Source organism: Corvus brachyrhynchos, unplaced genomic scaffold, assembly GCF_000691975.1.
Source record: "Corvus brachyrhynchos isolate BGI_N302 unplaced genomic scaffold, ASM69197v1 scaffold3, whole genome shotgun sequence".
Classification (NCBI taxonomy): domain Eukaryota; kingdom Metazoa; phylum Chordata; class Aves; order Passeriformes; family Corvidae; genus Corvus; species Corvus brachyrhynchos.
In genome coordinates, this window is record NW_008237619.1 from 12203170 (window position 1) to 12222950 (window position 19781).

At 37.6% G+C, this 19781-nt stretch overlaps 1 protein-coding gene across 1 annotated transcript in view; it reads right to left on the reverse strand.

Annotated features, from left to right (window-relative positions):
• The window catches only part of SPAG17 (sperm associated antigen 17), a 184886-nt gene that overhangs the window by 69927 nt on the left and 95178 nt on the right, over positions 1-19781 (reverse strand). The window contains exons 2-3 of the mRNA XM_017731654.1: positions 11334-11474; positions 10465-10524 (exon numbers count right to left, since the gene is read on the reverse strand). Of these exons, the coding sequence (XP_017587143.1) occupies positions 10465-10524; positions 11334-11474 (201 nt within the window). The remainder of the gene's footprint in view (positions 1-10464; positions 10525-11333; positions 11475-19781) is intronic.

Here is a 19781-nt window from a genome sequence, read left to right on the forward strand (position 1 = left end):
TTCCAAAGAAGACTTCTTTACACATACTATTAAATATTTCTAACTCTGCCAATGTCATTTCATTGACTAATGCACACTACAAGCAATCGTTTTGAAAGACTACCAGGAAGGATCTAACTGAAACAACTTTTTTTCAGATGACACCTCCAGTGTGTTGAAAGACAACTCAGTTTCTCATATTACACCATTCACCTAACTTCATTTTAACTCTCAGAACCTCTTCCCACCTATGATGTCAAAAGATCACTTGCTTAATCATTGTCTTGCACTAGTGAATTAATGACTCACAGTTCAAAGAGAGCTTAAAGACTCACATAAATCAATACATCAATTGCATAGCTGTACAGAGCTCCATATAAATCTTTTGTATCCACAAGGTAGACTGTAAAACCTGTGATAAGCCAAATGAGTCACCCTTGTTAATCGGTGAAGATGTATTACAGAGAATGAAAATAGTTACAGAGGATTTGATGACTCCTTCTACTCCATGGAGTCCTTTTCAAATAAACGTACTAAAATGAAGCAATACTGAGCAAGTATGGATGCTGTTCATGTGCTAAATATCTTCCTTTCTATTGTGAGAACTTTTCTCAAAGTAGAAGCAAATGGCTGCTTTTACTCTAGAAAAATAACTTGTCACTCACATGAGTGAGTCTGTTTTTTGCCAAAACACAACGCAGCTTGATCTGGTTAGCAGAAACCTATTAGAATTATCCATTGTAAGAAATTCTGTTCTCCAAACCCCTCTCTACAGAAAATCTGCAACCTCTGAGGATATTTTAATTGGTTTAATCTCAGTGATGCTCTATGAGAATTTTCTAACACATATATACAGTGTTATGTCAAGTACTTAATTAATGTTTTAAGAAAAATAGAAATGGTGAATAACCTAATTTCAGTAAAAATGAGAAAATACTTTACATAAAAATAAGGAGGGCTTTATTAGAGAGCTCATACAGGAGCTCTCACCATCTGGGATGTGCACCTCCTATGGCTCCCTGACCACTAGCTGCTAAGAAAACCAAATAGCTTTAAGGGATACAAATATCCAGTGATTGGAAAGACCAGGCATTAGCACTGCTATCTCAGTAAGGAGTTCTATGCACAGGGAAGGCTTTCTCATGTGACCCTTCATATACCTGTTTTCTTTTAACACTGGTTGGGGGGCAATATTCGAACCAGCATTTAAGTGATTTTTGAAGAACTCCTACAGAACCCAGACCCTTTTAGAAAAAGAGGACAGGCCAGTCTGTCGTGATTTGTGCTCAGATGAAGAGATATATTGCTATGATCAAATACTGAAATGTTTACATTTCAGTGGGATGAATCTGCCCAGCAAATCTTTCCATTATGGCACAGAATATTTTAAGCTTCTGAGAAGTAAATTGTCTCCAGGAATTTCAGCCAACTGAATCCACACAATGAACATCACAAAGCTAAAAGATTTAGTCATGCTTCTCTAAAACTGCATCTGGCTAGGAAGAGAACCCAATCAGAGGTGGAACAAAAAAATGTAAGAAGCAAAGTTGCCTCATTAACCCTTGTGCTGGCAGAACCCATCCATCTATGTCTTCACAGAGTTTTCTAAGCCACATCCGAACATTTGGGCCAGGTAGGCTTGGCACCACAAAACTGAGCAGGATCTTTCCAGCTTGGTTGGTCCAACTTTGCAACAGGGCTTTGAGCTTTTATTTGGTAAAATTTGGTGACAAAGGATTCTGGGATTACTTGCTGTACTTGAGAAAAATGTCATACACTTTATTGCCTTAAATGAACCATTTACAGTCCCCTAAAAACTTTGAAGACAAAAACCCAGAAGACAGCATTGCCTTTGGCTACTTCAGAGAGTCCCTCTACCACTTCAAGGATGACATTCTCACAGACATAATTTCTGTTTTCTCTAGTTATACAGACATTTCAACAAAACCTGCAGAGAAAAAGCAGAAATTTTATACCAATTTGCATGTATGCAGGAAATGCTGTAAACTATGAAGAAAACTAAATTCTTACCAGTGTTCTAATGCAGGTTTTAAATAGGTATATGAATTTCAAAAAGTATCAACTCTCTTTCCTAGAAAATAAATCACCAACAATTTGAATATTATGAATAGCTTCAGGTCAAATAATTACAACTATCAGTAATTAAATAATAATGCATGTTTCTAAAATCCTAGCATTAGGACTATCAAGAGTCATTATTCTGAAATGAAAATAAAAGATGTGCAGGTCAACTGCCTCATGTAAATAATAGAACCTCTCAGATTTCAGGAAACAAAATTAGAAAACACAGATTGTTTTCCTGCTCAAGCTCAAGACTTTTTTCCCCAGTTTAAACATTTAGAAATGCTGGTACTTCTTAACATGACACACTGGTCCTGGAAAGGGATACCGAACTGGAGATACTTAAGAAGCTGATTGTGAACAGCTACAATTCATAGAACTGACTGGTTCATAGCAACAACAATTTCCTTTCATGGAATAAACAAATCCAAATGGAAGGTGTACAATTTGATAACTTGAAGGATTACACAGGCCACTTGATCATGCAGTGGCATCAGATGCTCTGACAATAGCAAAGGCTGATGCAAAGACATGCTAAGCCTAAATTAACAAATGCTTTTCCTAACATCCTTTAAAGCACATTGACCAAAATACTGGGAACCAGAAGACAAAGTAGTTAAACCCTCCTCAGAAGACAAGGCACTAAATATCTCAGGTAAATATATACCACCTCATTTAGTGGATCATTTATAAAACATACTATATTCTGTTCCACAAACTGGTAGGAGCTTGGTAACAGGTAGAAAAGAGCTGAAAACAGATGAAGAGATAATGCCCACAGTAGGATTTAAAGTCCCTTAACCTTCCCTGAAGCCAGTACCTCCCTAAAAGGCCTATTCATTTAACAACAATTCCCTAGTGTACACATTAAACCTCTGCATATCCGCACAGTGTAAGGGCCAAGTCCTTCTGCAATAAAATTCTCTAAACTTGCATCCACACAATACCACTTAACAAAGGCTGACTGGAGAACTGCTCCATTTTGTTATGACATTTAATAGTGCAGTATTAAATTTGTTTTGTACTGGAATGAAAAATAAAAATCCCTCTAATCGTTCAGCATGGCTGCCAAAGTTGTTTTTAGTGTCAAACCCTCTCATGAAAACAATGACACCAGATAAGTTTTGGCTCCTGAGCTGTTCCATTTTACACCAACTTTTAAAATTAATTTTGTTCTTGCGGAATGAAAACAAAATCTAACTTGTATTAAGAACAGAATTCTATTGACATTCGTATTTAGAGTCAGAAGGTTCAGTTTTAATAGGGCTATCTTTACTTTTGAGAAAGCCTAATCTTGACCACAACCTTTGTTATGGTGTTGTGTCAAAATCCATACACTTCCACAAAAATATGATATCTTTAATTATATGTTTCCGCAAGAAATCAAAAGGCTTTCTTAAAAACACTCCTCACTAACATTATGTTTGAAACCTTTTTCTTGAGTGCCCCATATCCTGGCTGCTATTGAGTTTGCTGTTCTCCCAGTGCCAGACAACACTTCTGAGCTTGTATGTGGGTGAAAATACTCCTTCCTATAAATGTTATGTCTTTGACATTAAAAGTTCTCTTTCACATAAAGCTAAACCCAACATTTTTGATTTTTCAACTCTAGAAATTGACTATAATGAACACAAATAAATGCATATTCCTTGTCCCTAGTGCTGCTCTCACTTTTTTTAATTTTCTGAAGATATTGTAGGACACAATGATGAGAGAGTTTAAAAAAGGGACATAGACAATAGAAAGAGATACAGTAATATAAAGATATAAGGTCTTTAAGACCTACTGAAGAGAGGACATGAAAGATATTTAGAAAGAGAATACCTATTCTTTACTTTTTTAAAAATGAAATTCATGCCATTGGGTTGAGTAATAGAAGGTAGTTTTGAATAATTATACACATGCATACACATCTAAAAACATATATTTAAATATATCTATTATCTAACTATAATTACATATAATAAAATAATATAATCATATATATAATACAATATACAAATATATATAAGATTTCATAATATAGTAGGAGCACCTATCCCAGGAAACACACACTCAGTTCCAATCTAAAGTGGACCTTCTCTTCACATCATGATGTGACCAGATCTTAAAATAATCTTACCAGCAGCAACCCTTACTCCATAAGTCTACACTCTACACATTTCTATCAAAGAATAAATTCACAGGAATGCTTGAAAACTGCTTTACATCCACTGCTTCCTGGCTACATTTATTTCACTTTTTTCAACTTGGGCTTGTTAATTGTTATGTTTTACTATCCTACAGAAGTTCTTAATATCTAGGTAATATATTTTGTATTGGAAGTGACAGAAGAGGAATCTGTTTTATGTACACCCAGAAAACTCAAGGATTCTTCTGTATCTGCTGCAGTCGACTGCCTATTAAGGCAAGAAGTACCGTGAACATTGTACAATTTCCCAAGGATTATGGCAGCACAATCTTACAGGGAAAAGCAACAACGACAATAACAGCAAACCCAAAGAATAAAACCAGAACACAAATGACCTAAATAATTTTAAACCAGTAAGATTCTGTTTCTAACCAATAACCTTTTAGACTTCTAAATGAGCTGTACAAAACACGAACTAATTAAGATTTAAATGCAAGCACTCAACTGAACTGGATTTTAATGGCAAAACTATGCATATTATGCTTGGCAATAGAGGGATCTAGACTGGGGATCTCTTTGGTTTGTTTATTGAAACTGCACAACAAGTTGATCTCTCAGTATGCCTGGTGACAAGGGTTGGCTGTTATGTATCTCAACACTGAGCCTGGAGCTTCTCCTGCTTTTATCCATCCAGAGGTTTGATGTTTCTGAGCTGACACTGCTTCCCTGTTAGTAAGGAGGTAAAATAAAGTGAGGTTTTGTATGAAAAATTTGCCATACAGATCTGGAACAAGCCAACAGGAGAATCAAACAGGTCCTCTCTTCACCCAGTGAAGACAAAAAATAGAATGATTTGTAGTCAGAATTTTATATTACTTTCTGTTTAAATATTTACAGTTCCAGCATACGATTTGCAATCTAATGTTTGCTTGCTGGTCACATGTGAATATCAGAGATAATTCAGATAAACCAGGTGGGATTGCAAGATCCTGGACAGTCGAATTTAAAAGTCCTCACTATTTCAGATTCAATGAAGAAAGAAAAAAAAAATAAGAGAGAGACAACATATGCCAGCAGATATAAGCATGAGCTTATTTTTTAACTGTATCAGAGAAAAAAAAAATCATTAACATGGCATTGGGCTGGTATTAGATTGAAACAGCAGAAGAGTCAATACAGATGCAGGAAAATTAAGGCTAATCAGTGATTATTCCACTTTATATTCAGGAAAAACCCACAGATAATACGGTTGTCTCATTTCATTAGAAGCAATTATTTCCAACTGCATCAACAGAAAGTTGCAAAAAGGCAGCTTTTAAAGCTAGGAATACCAAAAATCAGTAGACCTGGACAATATAATCAAAGTATTAAAAACAGTAGCTGAGGAACTCTTTGGGTTACAAGTATTGACTTCAACCAACTCTTGGAGAACAAGGGCACTTTTACAGCAAATAAAAGAAAATATCACACCAACACTTACAAAAGGGAAATTAGAATAACATATATACTGGCAACATAATGCTGATCTTTGCAGAACAACAAAGGAGATGCTATTTCCTTAATGCTGTAAAGGAGGATTCAATAGACAATAAGAGGAGGGTAAAATAATGATCAATTCAATTTTGTTCTCTTAAAGAAAAAAAAAATAAGGCAGCCTTTTCACAAAGAGAATAGCTTTCTATGGCAAGGCTGCAATTCTATTTGAAACAGAAAAATATGATACAGTGAAAAGCATAATTCCCTAAGCTCTGTGGTATTGGCTAGGAAAGAAAGAAAAAGAGGAGAAAAAAAGGCATCATTGTGTTGGCATCATTTAAACCTACACAGGGTGTAGGTTTAAAAAACCAAAAAAAATTATTTGCTGGAAACTTTCAGCTGCACCAAACACTTCCACTACATTTGAGGTACAAAGCCTAGGTATTGTATTGTGTTTACCTTTTCCTTTCTAATAGGAATGCCTTCTCCAATCACCTCCTCCTCCTATCTCCTGCAAGTTATGGGAGATATATATATAAAATGTATATATACATATATAAATAATAATTATACACATACACACACACATATACATAAAATTCTGCTATGCCCAGGATCTTTTCTAACTTGTATTGACCTATAATTGTCCTCATGGAATCCTAAGTCTAGGGAGGAATACTGGAATGTACTGCACACTGCTCATGCTGCCTCCCACCCTGAAAATGCAGGAGATGCCAGTAGAGCTAGCTATCAACCTGGTGACTAACAGCTGACAAATACTTATTTACAACTGATTAATTCTGCTCCAGTCTCATGGAATTCCAGGACAGGAATGGGACCAATTTGGATTTGGCATCTGATCTGATTATACTTTTCAGTTTGACAACTATAGCAGGAACTTTGCTGGGAGAAACAAAAACTGATATATTAATTCTTGACCAGTAGTGGAATAAAGATTAATATTTTAATTGCAATTACACCTTTTTGGTCATACAGGATTACTTGTCCCAGAGATGAGTCAGAGTAGCATGGAAGGATGCTTCTGTTCCAACATTTTAGTTTTGCTGGCTTCACAAGAACAAGGACACACTTTAAAGGCAACATTCTGCGATCCACAACCAAGCAAAACTGCTCTCATCTCTGCCAGTTGAGCCTTTTTCATCTTTCCATGAAGCTTTTTCCCAAGCATCTCAGCTTATCTGACAGAACCACAAAACTCTTCCACGTCTCTCCCCCTTCTATCCCTCTCTCTCTCATGGCCATTATTCAACTGTCTATTTCCAGCAACACTATCCATCTACTACCAGTCATCTCAGGTGAAGGGGCCACATGAGGCTCCACCTGCTTCCATAATCACCATGCTACTACCACTCATTTTCAGCTTGTTCCCTTATTAGTATGGGACATGATTTCTTCTCAGAATTTCCTGGGTAGCATAAAGGCAACTTACTGTACCCTGTCCCAGTGAGTCCAACAAAACTGGAAAATAACTCTTACAAGAAAAAGAAAAGAAATAAGATCCTTTCAGCCACACAGCCCCTGAACTCAATCTCACCAGAAGTTTCAAGGGGGAAGTGGGGGAAATAATAAAAAAAAAAAAAGCCAGCCTCATGAGTAATTCTAGTGTGGAAAATTTAGGCTTGAATAGATTTTCAAAATTCAAAGTTTGGAAACTAAAACACTTGTAAGGACTTAAAGAGCACAGTTGACTGTCTCAAACACTGTTAAGGCCATGGAAGGATTTTGCCACGAGATTAGCACCGAAGGGAGTGACAGGGTGGTGCTGACTCTGGGCCTGGTGGAGGCAAGATCTGGCTAGCACACCCTGGGCTCCCACTGTGGCAAACTCTGTAAAGAAGCAACTGCCCATTGGCATATCACCAGTCAAACAAAGATCACCCCAAGTTATGGGAGAGATGGCATCTATGGGCACCAAGGACCACCAAAGTCCCCCCCAAATATTCTTCTGGATACCTGAAACCTGGACCGTAGATAACATAGATAAAGGTGATACTATTGTCCAGGTGTTATCTCACACTGAGAGGGAGGTTAACAAAGCCTAGGGAAAAGAAAGTATCACTGATAATGGACACAAAATGGAGAATCTATGGGTCACAAGGAAAGCCAACGCAGCAACTGTGCTGAAATCAGCTCCAACTGGATAAAAGGTAGTTCTGGCATGGGAAGGTTGCGAACACTGATCCCAGAAACCCACCGACTCAAGGAAAAGACTGAGCATGCAGACTAATTAGCACTAAAGGTAAAACAATCATTTAACCAATAGCATAAGAGAGTCGTGTAGCTAACAAGCATTAATCCTTTGTTTGCTAAAATGTATAGATAATGAAAAGTTTTGAATGACCTCAGGACCCCCACCACGAAAAAGCCCAGAGTGAAGAAGGACTTAACAGGATGCTGCTGGATCCACGGGTGGTGACTATCTTGTACTTGAACTCTCTCTCTCTCCCCTCTCTTTTCTATTTCTAATTCATTGTAAATAAAATCTGTACTATTGACTTCGGCACATGGTCTTGTTTGCACCTTAATTTGGGCAGAGACATTTCTCAATAATCAGATCTTAACAACACTATCATATTTAGTAGTGGTAAAATATCTTAATTACACATGATGTTATTAACCTTAATAGAAAACTGACCCAACAGATTTGTAAACAATAAAAGATATACCTTGCTGATAAAATGCACATATTTGTACTTTTAGGTATTGTTGGAAAAACTGTACATGATAAATTACGAAATCTGTTGATATATTACAGGAAGCTTAACATTCTCCCTTTCATACATAAGGAAAAGAATTATTTCCTCAGCATCCTTTTGAGAGAATCAGCCTATCATCATTCAATTAAGTGCTGGAATTAGTACAAAATTACCAAGCAGGACTCCTACCCCCATCGAGTCATGTAAGAGTCAGAAAAAGTATTAGACACCTAATTCTTCTGGATTTGGAAATCTTTTAACTACATATTTATAAACCCTGCCTTGATCCTCTTCAATTTGTACAATAAGAGTGATATGAAATACAAAACAGTAAAATGATAGAAAGCCTGAAGGGGAATAACTTAGAATAGACAGCAAAAAAAAAAGGAATTATTTTAATATTATATATAATTAGCTTGCAATATATCATGAGCCGTTTGTTAAAGGTTCTTGACTATTAGGAACTGCAGACTGTTGCACTGAAATTTATCAAAACCCCTGCACTTCAGCAGACACAAAGTGCAAGACTGATGACATGGGTAACAATATTACTACCAATATCAATAATAACCACATTACTATGCACATCATTAGTCCCAAATTCACACACAGGTACATGTCTTATGTTCCAGGAGCATTAAATGTCAGGAGTCTCACAGTATCTCTAAAAATGAATATGGAAACTTGTGGAAGTGGCAGCATGTTGAATCCTGCCACAGAGAACTGTACGTGGCAATGATAGAAATGCTCCTCTCAGAAGAACTTTTCACAACCCTGTGTTCTGTGCCAACGTGGTATCTGTTGATCTTTTCTAGTGGAAGCAGTGAAAGCAGTGAAAGCTTTGAATGCACAATCTGCACATGGAATCTATGTGAATGTTCGGGAGTAAACTCTGCCCAGGGAGGTAGGATCTTAATGCTGTGGCAACATGATCGATCTTTTAATTCGCTACAGCCTGAACGGAAACTGAGTCCAAGCAAAAGGTCAGAACAGGCATTTTATATTCTGTGTTAAAGGAGGGGAGCAAAAAAAATGTCTTTGAGGAGTAAAGTAAGTAGCTAATGAGACACAGCACTGACAGCTGGAATTTAATAAGTGTCCACTTCACAAGGAAAATTGCTCTTAGTAATTAAATACAGGTATCACACAAAGCTTCTGCTTAGAGCTAGACTTCAAAATCCTTCTGTCAAGTAGGACTGAAGAAGTTTTACATACCAGGTAATATAAGGGTGAGCTTGCCTGGGAGGCTAGTCCTAAATGAAGAGGGTTAATTGCATAAAATTCACAGTCCTGTCAGTGGTAAATAATTCCAAAGGGACTTGTTCAGATAGTAGCTGGGCATTACTGAAAAACAGACTGCAGCTAAAAAAAACTGTTATAAAGTCCAGCAAAACCTGAGACACATAAAAAGTTTATTAGTCATTGCAGAAATAAAACGCAAACAAGATCTTTTTAGAGGGATCCAAAATTCTTTATGGTCCAGGTCTGTAGGACCGTAAAACTCTACCTGAGAAAATTTTAAACAATCTTCTAATTAATCACAGGATTTTATAGCCTCTCACAAGCTGTAAGTAAAACATTAACAGGGTAGGAGGAAGTACTCTTTGTACTAAGCATGATTCCAAACCCCGCTGACACAGCCCACTAGATGAATCAGGTTACATCAAACTGAGATTATAACGGGTACTGGCACACATGTGAAACACAGAATAGTGTTTCATATAGGGGACTGCATTGCCCTGTTTAAATGAAGGTGTGTCTAAATTTTTGGGAGTATCTGAGAGAGAAGAGTCTGACAGGTTTTTCTGTAATTTGAGACATCACCATCAAAACACGACCATGTAACACATCCTTCAATAATAAAACTCATCCCTGAAAAGACGTTTTCAGATGAATCAGTGTCCAACAGAATACTTTGGTATCACAAAAACAAAGCAGTTTAAAGTATCTAGATGGTTGAATGTTTTTAACATCTAGATCTAATAAATTTGCATTTATTCAAGAATGTATAACAAAACCACACAGCTCTACATACTTCAGTGTAAAAGAGCACTGACTCTGCAATACGTTTTAACTTACCTCATAGTACATAGGCACATCCTTAGCCTTTTTTGCCTTTTGACCCCCATATTCTGCGATCTGCAAGTAAATAAAGCATTCTACTGTGAGAAGATTTTATGTTTACACAAATTATTTTACTCATTATTCCCTTTTGCAAATGCTACACTCACACTCCAAAACAGTGAAAAATCATCTTCTGGCAACCCTGTACCTTAGGGAGGGATTTTTGTGATCAGCACCTTGAAGAAAAGTCTGTAGGAAAACTTCATTTTCAGGGAGCAGAGCAGCTTATACAGTAAACTTTTCTTTTTCCATTTTTAACTCCTACGAATTACAGCAATGAAGCTGGTAGAAAGTATAGACAGTAAGTCCTGTGAGGAGTGGATGAGGGAGCTGTGGCTCTTTAGTCTGGAGAAAACCTTTTCTCAGGGGAGCCCTTATCACTCTCTACAACTCCCTGAAAGGAGGTTGTAGCAAGGTGGGGATCGGCCTCGTCTCCCAGGCAACAAGAGACAGGACGAGAGAAAAAGGCCTCAAGCTGTGCCAGGAGAGGTTCATGTTGGACATCAGAAAGAATTTTTTTACAGAAAAGATTGTCAAGCATTAGAATGGGCTGCCCAGGGAAGAGGTAGAGTCACCATCCCTGGAAGTGTTCAAGAAATGACTGGATGTGGCACACAGTGCTGTGATTTAGTTGATAAGGTGGTGTTCAATGAAAGGTTGGACTTGATGATCTTGGAGGTCTTCTCCAACCTTAATGATTCTATGAATTAGTGTAATTTTTGAAACTTCCATAGATTAGTTTATCACTACCACAAAATAAAGAAGGCAGGATCTAGAAGTGACATCTACAGCCTGGCTCATTAAAAGTTACTTTCTTGGAATACCTGTCGGAAAATGTCTTCACGTGTTACCACACTGAAGAGCTTTCGCAGTGGCACCTGCACAGCAAGAGACAGGGCCTGGGTGTGGATTTCATCCTCAGTCTTGGTCCCAACAACAAAAGCGATGCTAGGCTTCCAGCCATCCTACATTCCAAAATAAAATATTTAAGGTATTAAAACTCATGCCAACGAAAGTTCTTCTCTGCAGTTTCAAAGAGTAATCTTGTAGAGATGGTTTTATGTCACTTTAAGACATATTAAACATCACTGTATTAATCACGCTGAAATCGCATGCAACCCGAAAAAGCCCCTACTACTTTGTCCCAATTCTTTCTGCCATGAGGTGGCAGCATTATGCTACGCAAAACACAAATACCTACTAACAGACTTAACAAACCTCTTCGCAGGCAAACGCTGCATTAGCGTCTCAAAAAGATGTACTAACTTTTAAATGGCATTTGCACATTTGGCAGTTCAGGTAGCAAACAAAAGTGAATTTTGAATATATGTATTATGGCGATCATTCGATGTAGAAAAAAATGAACAATTTTCAGCTTCCTCATCCTGTGAATTAGATAATGCCCAGATACTATTTTCTGAATATTGCAGCATTATTTTTATGATGTTTTATGAAGGCATATTTATGGTTCTTGCATGGTTTCCCCAAATATTCTGAATCAAGAAAAATTACCAATGGCAAGTTGTATTTCACTACAATATTGATGAATTAAAAACACCAGCAGTTTTCAAACATTTGCAGTAGCATACACATTATTTTAATGCAAAAAATGTTTCCAGCACTAAAAAAAAAAAGCAGAACGAGCAAAAATTGGAACACTTTATTTACTGATATACATCCACAAAAACTTAAAAATTATGTAATTTAAATAACTTTTACTGGTTATTCTCTTTCACATTTCTGCTTTAACCTATGGGAATCCCTTTCACAGAGTGAGTCGCTATCTCCAGCACATCTACATCTCACTCTAGAGTATTCTTTATCAGCATTAGTGGTGGCTGAACTATGAGCATTTTTAATGGTTGTGCTGTACAGGAATTACTGAATTTACTTTTTTTTAAAATGCATATCTGCATGTGTAAACTGCAAGGTTACCAATACAGCTGCATAAAGGTAAACATGGAGAGGGATTCAGTCAGATCACGGCAGTCCCAGGACAGTCACATTAATGCTTATCCTGGGACCAGGATAAGCAGAGTCACAGTCCAGTGTGCAGCATAGCAAGGAAAGATTTTAAGAGATTTAAGATAGGGTGGTAACTTTAGGATATTGAATATTTTCATATATTTATATTATGTACAAAGTCCTTGTGGAATAGGAACAAAACCTGAGCTGAGCTTAAGGTAAAGTGATGAAAAGGACCATTCTAAGAAAAAGACTCAAATGGTAAGAGAAGCATTTTCTTCCAGTTTTACAGTACCCTTCTTCATTTGTTCCTTTCCTTAGCTGGTAAAATGCATACCTAAATGTCTGCAATTTGAGTAACTGATGGCTTGGGATGGGAGAAAGCCACAGTTGACCTAAGTTTCAAAACAGTGTATGCTTGCATGGTGGGAAACAGTTTGCCAAACACTTAACGTAACAAAGGATAACATCACATGGGTATGCCCCATTTTTCTAACCACAGAACATTCAGAAAAACAAAAAAGATGTAAACATCATCTGGGTAAAACTTTAAATAGCTGCAGATCAGATAACTAATCCAAAAGGGCATCTTTAATTCCACACATCATGAACTTCCTTGATGGTTTATTGCAGCACAAAATAAACCTCAAATTTTAAAAATTACGAGTACTATAGAGTACAAGCATATCACTGATACTCTAGGCATATGCAAACACAGTGGAATTTATGAGTGTCCAGCTGCCCTGGGGCAGCAGACACTGCTCAATGGAGAAGTGGCAGCAGTAGTGGGGACTGCGCCAAGTACACTGAATTTCATTTTAATCTTTTTCATCTGCAGGAAGGACGGGGCATGGTAACTCCTTCTGCCTAAAGCTGCAACGTAGCTACTGGCGCACAGCACTGTGAAAGATCTCTAGGTATTCCAATATCATCAACATGCACAGGAGTTGTAGCTAATCTGGATTAAAGCTATCATTGTATACCTGCCAAGAGTTGGACAGCAAAACTTCAGCATTCTTTGAACAGTAAGTATTTTGATGCCCATGCCTGTGTGGAAATGCATAATTTTCTAGGCTCTCAGAACTGAGATCGAAATGCTCTCATGTGGCAGTATCCTGGTGCTCACCAGCAGACACGGAGCCTTTAGAACAACCATCTACCTGTGGCATGAGCTAACGGAGCAACTGTTATCACTACACTGCCCACGTCAGTGAGGACCACCAAGAGAGGGAAACAAGGTCCGGTAAGTCTCACAGAGAGATGCTGACAGTACAAGAGCAGCAAGAATCAGGAATGTCAGGTTCTACTCAGGATCTATTCATGGTCCAGCAGCAATACAGAGCTTGCTCCCACAACTTCCTGCAGTTCTTCAGATATATAAAAAAATATCTATCAGAGAGTTCTAAGACTCTGCCTTATGCCTTCTTTAGTTCCTCCTTAAAACATGCTGATAGCTCTCTGCCCACAAATTAAACCTGCTTAGCACTGATTAATATCACTGCAACAACATCTGTGGAACCTGTCTTCCTTATCATCCTCTCTCTTCTTGATTTTTCCACCCCTTGGTCACAACTGTCCCTAGTTAATTTCTCTGTCCTTTTCCACTCTCCATTCCTCATCTGAGTTACACCACTTGTCTTAATGTTTCCCCCACCTGTGACTTGCTCCCCAGCTCTTGTCCTCTGTCTCCTTGTTCAGCTAGCCTCCGGTTTCACTATCTGATCCCACTTCAGGCTTTCTCCATCCTCAGATTCCGTCTCCAAATCCTTATCATCTAGCCCCTATAATAATTCCCAGACACTTTCAGAGATATGGTTGAGCAATGAGACTCTCCTTCACAAAGGTACTATAAGCCTTTCTAAGAAAAGAGAATTTTCCTGTTTTCCACTGTGGTGCCCACCTTTACACCAGCCTCTGACAAAGCACCAAAGCAAAACATCAAGGTAGGTTCTGCTTGTGCAAAATGTGTGTTTAAAAAAAAAAATAGGACCTATGCAAACAAAATTATCCAACCCCAGATTTTTGTTATCCAACCAGAAATTATCATTGGTGGGCCACATCTTCTCCCCACTAAAAATGCTCTGCTTCAAAGAAACAAGGTGATAAAGCTTCTCAACATAACAGCTGTGAGAATATTTATAGTATAGGCAAACCATTGGCTAATACATTAAAAATAAAATACATGGAATGAGCCTCTGCAAGATAACTGTACTGGTAGTGAAAATTATAACGTTATTTAATTCTACAGAAGTATATGCAGCTCAATACAAGGTCTTTTGTGCAAAAATTTAAGTATTATTAGAGACACCCTATACCTCCCTAGTGCTAAATGAAGAAAAGAAACTGCTTTTCTAAAAAAAAGTGCAATACCAGGGAATAGGAGCTAGAAGTAGCTAGTAAATATCTGAAGTAGCTACACACACCTTCACAGGCAATAATGATCTAGACTTCCTGGAGTCATTAACAGCATGTCATCTATTTCTAGACTGACCAGTTTTGAAGCCCTGAAAGATCATTTTTCAGAAAAACTGCACACTGAGAACATGAATTGAAGTCAATAAGGACAGTCAATGTGCACCATTAATATGTAGTTTAAGGTGTTTAATTGATTATACTAATTTCTGATTTTAAAAATCTAGTATTTTTGCAATACTGCTTTTATATTATCGATCCTGTAACAGTATCCCCAATGTTCAAGGCACTGAAAGGACAGAGAAGAAACAGACCCTGCTTCTACAGCTCACCACCTAAAATCACAACATAAAAATGTGAAGGAAAAGTAGTAAAATGTATATGGTTACTTTAAAAATATTTTCTCCCTCAATATACAACTGCTCCTCCACTTAGTTTTATTCTTTCAAATGTTATTGTAGTATCAAGGCTTGAGAAAGGATCTGAAAGAGGATAGATTAGTGACCCTAAGGCTACCTCAAATGACGTTCCCAGCTTAATGAACACGATAGAGAAAACCATAAAAATAACTACTGCAAAATCATGGAAACAGTCTAGGGAGGTTGCCATTGAGAATATAACACAAGCACTACAAACTGCACAAAGGAGACCAAAATGTAGGGAGCAGATATCCCACAGAATCAAAAATGCTGGTTCAAATATGAATTTTAAAAAAAATTGAAGCTGGAAATGTGGCAGTGGCAACTGAATACTGTTTAAACAATCTGAAACAAACTCCATTTAAGGGCAGGCCAGATCACTCTCACTGGAAAGCATCCAGTGATGACCATTGCTACGAATGACATTGTCCTCCTGGTTTTAAAACTCTTGGCCATGTCAAGAGCTGAAATGCACGAAAGTCTCTCAGTATTAGAAACAACCATCTGTGTGGAAGACTTCCCATGTCCCTCAGGTGGAGACGCTCCAAATCTGCAAGATCAACCTAATTCTGAAGGCTCCATGTAAGCAGCAAACTTTTTTTTGGTTATCCAAAATCCTTGCTTTCACGAAACACAGAAGGTACCTCTCCCAAATTTGTTCTCAAGCCTCCATTGTGTTCCTCTGTGATGTGATTTTTTCCAACTGTTAAAAACCAGTGCACATAGCCTGTATATCTTGTTCACCACAGCAGTATTGGAATAGAATAGGTATGTTAAGAAAATATCTAACTTTAATTCACATTGAAGAAAAAAGCAGATGCAGCACACATTTTTTTCTTCCTTTTTAAACATATCTTGTTTTCTCTGCTTCATTTCCTAGACACAAAAGGGCAGCTGTTCTAGGGAAGACAGTTGAACAAGTCAGGTATATTGTTTATTTTTGCAGTACCAGTTTCTAGATCTCTTTGGCCAAGAAAAGCATCAAGCTTTGTGGGGTATCTGTCATTTTACTTTTGTGGTACTTAATGTTGTGGGGTTTAGTGATTTTTGTTTAGTTGCTTTCTTGGTTGGTTTGGGGTTTTTTTTGCAGTCGTGTGTTTGTTTTGTTTGATTGTTTGGTTTTTTTCCTTAGGACAACAACCAGTAAGTTCATTTTGTTACAGCAGAATTTTGAATTTACCTGTAAGGGCTGAGAAGAAACATTTGAAAACTCAAACTCCAAACATATTAGTGATTTATGAACAATTAAGAGTAGTAACAACTCTAACACTCTTTATTTTCAACGAGGGAGCTTGTAAACCAGTAAATACAGCTGGCATTACTGGGAAAGGTTGTTTATCAGGAATTTTGTAGCCTTAAGGTAGGACATCACTTCTCAGAAATCTGCAGACCCACTCTCATTATCTGCTGATTGACACACCCACATTTACTAATGGCTTTTGTTTGTAAGAGCCTGAGCTTTTGCTGTACAACAGGGGCAGATGAGATAATATCAAAGCTCAACAGAATGTTAATTTTTCTCAGAAGAGGAAGTAGTATGAATAGCAATCAAAAGTGGAGCCATCCCATTCAGAATATTTTTAGAGGTTTCACAAGATTTAAGTTAATTTCAATTTTCAGGCCCTAAAAGGCCAATAAAATGAGAGAAATCATACAGATGGAAAGTCAGCACAGAACAGGGCTTCCAGTTGCTATGCTTAGTTATACTAATTAATAAGAACAGTTATTTCAATTAAGGGCTGTATTAGCCCAGAATTCACCTTTCATTCAGCAAATATCGCCCTTTAGGTACTTAACACATGCAAAGTTTAAAACTACCTAAGAATCTTAATTTACATTTTGCAATTTAATTCTGTAGTGAATCCAATCAAAATAGATGATAAATATCTGAAGGCAAATACAGTCTGCAATTCCATGTTCTTCTGCATAACACATTACAAACAAGAAAGATATATATAAACTATAATGTGAGGCTCTGGAAAATCCATATTTCCTCTGTATGTGTTTTTAAGTTGTGTGTTTGCCAGTTTTCACAGTGCATTTAGTAAAAGTAATTATTTGGTTAGTAAATACCATTTAAACCATATTTCAGTTAGCATACTTGTCCATAAAAACCTTAACAGCACTGGTAAAATGACTCTTTTTCATAGATTGAACTAATAAAATAGGTAAGTCATAAACACATTAAAATGTGAAATTTCACCACTCGATCTATCTGGTACAATTTAAAACCAGTCTTAGTAAATTCCCTTTGCCTCCACTAAAGGGAAAGAATATTTTCCAAATTGATGCAAGTAAAAGATTTAAAAATTCTTTACATACAAATTGTGAGGAGAGAAATTTATTTACTTGATAGGAGTTCCTGTCGTCGCCCAAATAATTTCAGATTCATATGGTATTTCATATACAATACTGAGGACGAGTAAGAAATAAGTTTTGTGCACTGTGTCTGGTGAGACCTACAATTCAAGTTGTTCAACACCCTCTTTTACAGACTGCTTTCAGTTCCTGAGCTTCATATATCTGAGTTTAAACTTTTTATGTTATATGATTACTAGGGTAGGGTGGGTGGGGGGTAGGGACAGTGTGGTTAGACTATTTGCAGAATGGGATTTGATTTTTAAAAATCATGTTTATCCTTTAATAAAAACCCCTATGTAATTAAGTAGTTAAGATATTCAATGCCCTCCGTGTTCAAGAGGAAGGAATTAAATTTGGCAGCAGAGTCGTACTTGTGTCAAAGATGTGCTTTTACAGAGCATGTTTATTTACATTAAGTACACCCACATTTGGCCACACTTGATGAATCTTGATTCACACATGCTCAGAAGAGATTTGCTGGCATTTGAGAGTTTTGCACTGAGTGTGCTCTTGCCCATGGCTATAAGAGCTGAATAAGAACACTCCTGCAGTAAGAAATTTCAGTGGCTGCCCAGCATCTCAGAAGCCTGAGTTCAAGCTGACCACAGAAACGAGACAGTTTTTCCCAAGTTCCCAAGGCACTGTCTGTGAACAGTATGGCAGAGAAAGTGAAATTAGGTTAACTGGAACAGAAAACAGTTAGACGATACCAGAATTATGGAAACAAGGAATCTCAAGTCAGCCCCCATGGGTAGAGGCATTACGATAATCTTTAATTAGGTGATCACATACTTTTTCCTACAGAATTCTTGCCCCATTCAGTGAACATTCAACATTTTTTTTCCATCTGCCTCAATGTGTGGTCCTGAATAATACCAACTTTGACGTTTCCTAAATTTTGAGCATTTTATTTCCTACCTTTAAAAATACTTCAATATAATGGTTTGCATTTAAGAAATGTAATAAATTATGTGTAGAGGCAGCAGAGCATACAAAGCACTTTGTTCAGTGAATTCACTGCACAATATCCACAACCACAATAAACACCACCATAAAAAACCATAATCACTAATTGGCACCTTGCTAGTAAGCATGGGAGAAAGACCAGGAACAGAGTAGGTGATGGAGATTGGACCTTCAGCCCATTCTTATGCTTGAGGGAGGTTTTCCAAGGGTAGGGACAAGATTCACAAGTAAGAAAGGGCTCAAGCCCTTAGAACTCTACTGAAAAATCTGTGTTATAGGGAAAAATGGGAAACAACAGCCTAAGCTATTCAAAAAGTGGTCTTGTTTGGTAAACTTGTATTATATGGTTACTGCCAAATAAAAGTAAAAGCAACTAAATATTTAAGAGATTTTTTGACATCTGTGGCATTTTCGGGAAAAGCAATTAACCAGTTTAAAAGCCTCCTGAATTAAAAGTTCCTTATATTTAACTAGTGCTGCTGCCATATTAAAAGGAAAAAAAATCAACAAAACACAAACCCACAGCAGCTGAAACAAAAAACTGCTTTTTTTTTTTTTTTAATAGGGCACAACAGGAATCCACAAAACAAGGAAACCACGGAAGCAATTTGTCTCACTTGCAGAAGCCGTGCTAGATAAACACATGCGAGATAAATATTATTGTTTGCTAAACTACCACCCTATTTGAAACCAAATTTTCTCTTGCAAATCAAGATTTATGAGAATTACATTGCTTACACAGAACCTGAAAACCTAAATATGCCTTTAGATCCTCACACTCTGTAAAAGAAAAAAAAATAGAAAGAAAAAAAAAGTGCCTTTTAGCTGCACACACTCAGGCAGGAAAATTACAGCCTCACATTTTCAACGCTACAGTTAATGCTGTGTCAGCACCTCCATCAAACCTCGTTGTTCAGCAGTTTATAAAAAGTTCACTCCGAGCCGAAACTTGGCACCCAGAGCCCAGAAAGGAAAGTGCCGAGGAGGAGCAGAGAAACCCTCAGGGCGACGCTCGGTGGCGGGGGGCAAAGGGGCAGAGGGCCTCCGCCGCACATCGGGACCATTCACAGCCCTCCCCAGGGCCACCCTGGGGCCCCCTGGAGCCCCCGGCAGCCACGACCCCCGGGGCGGGGGAGCGGCGAGAGGCGC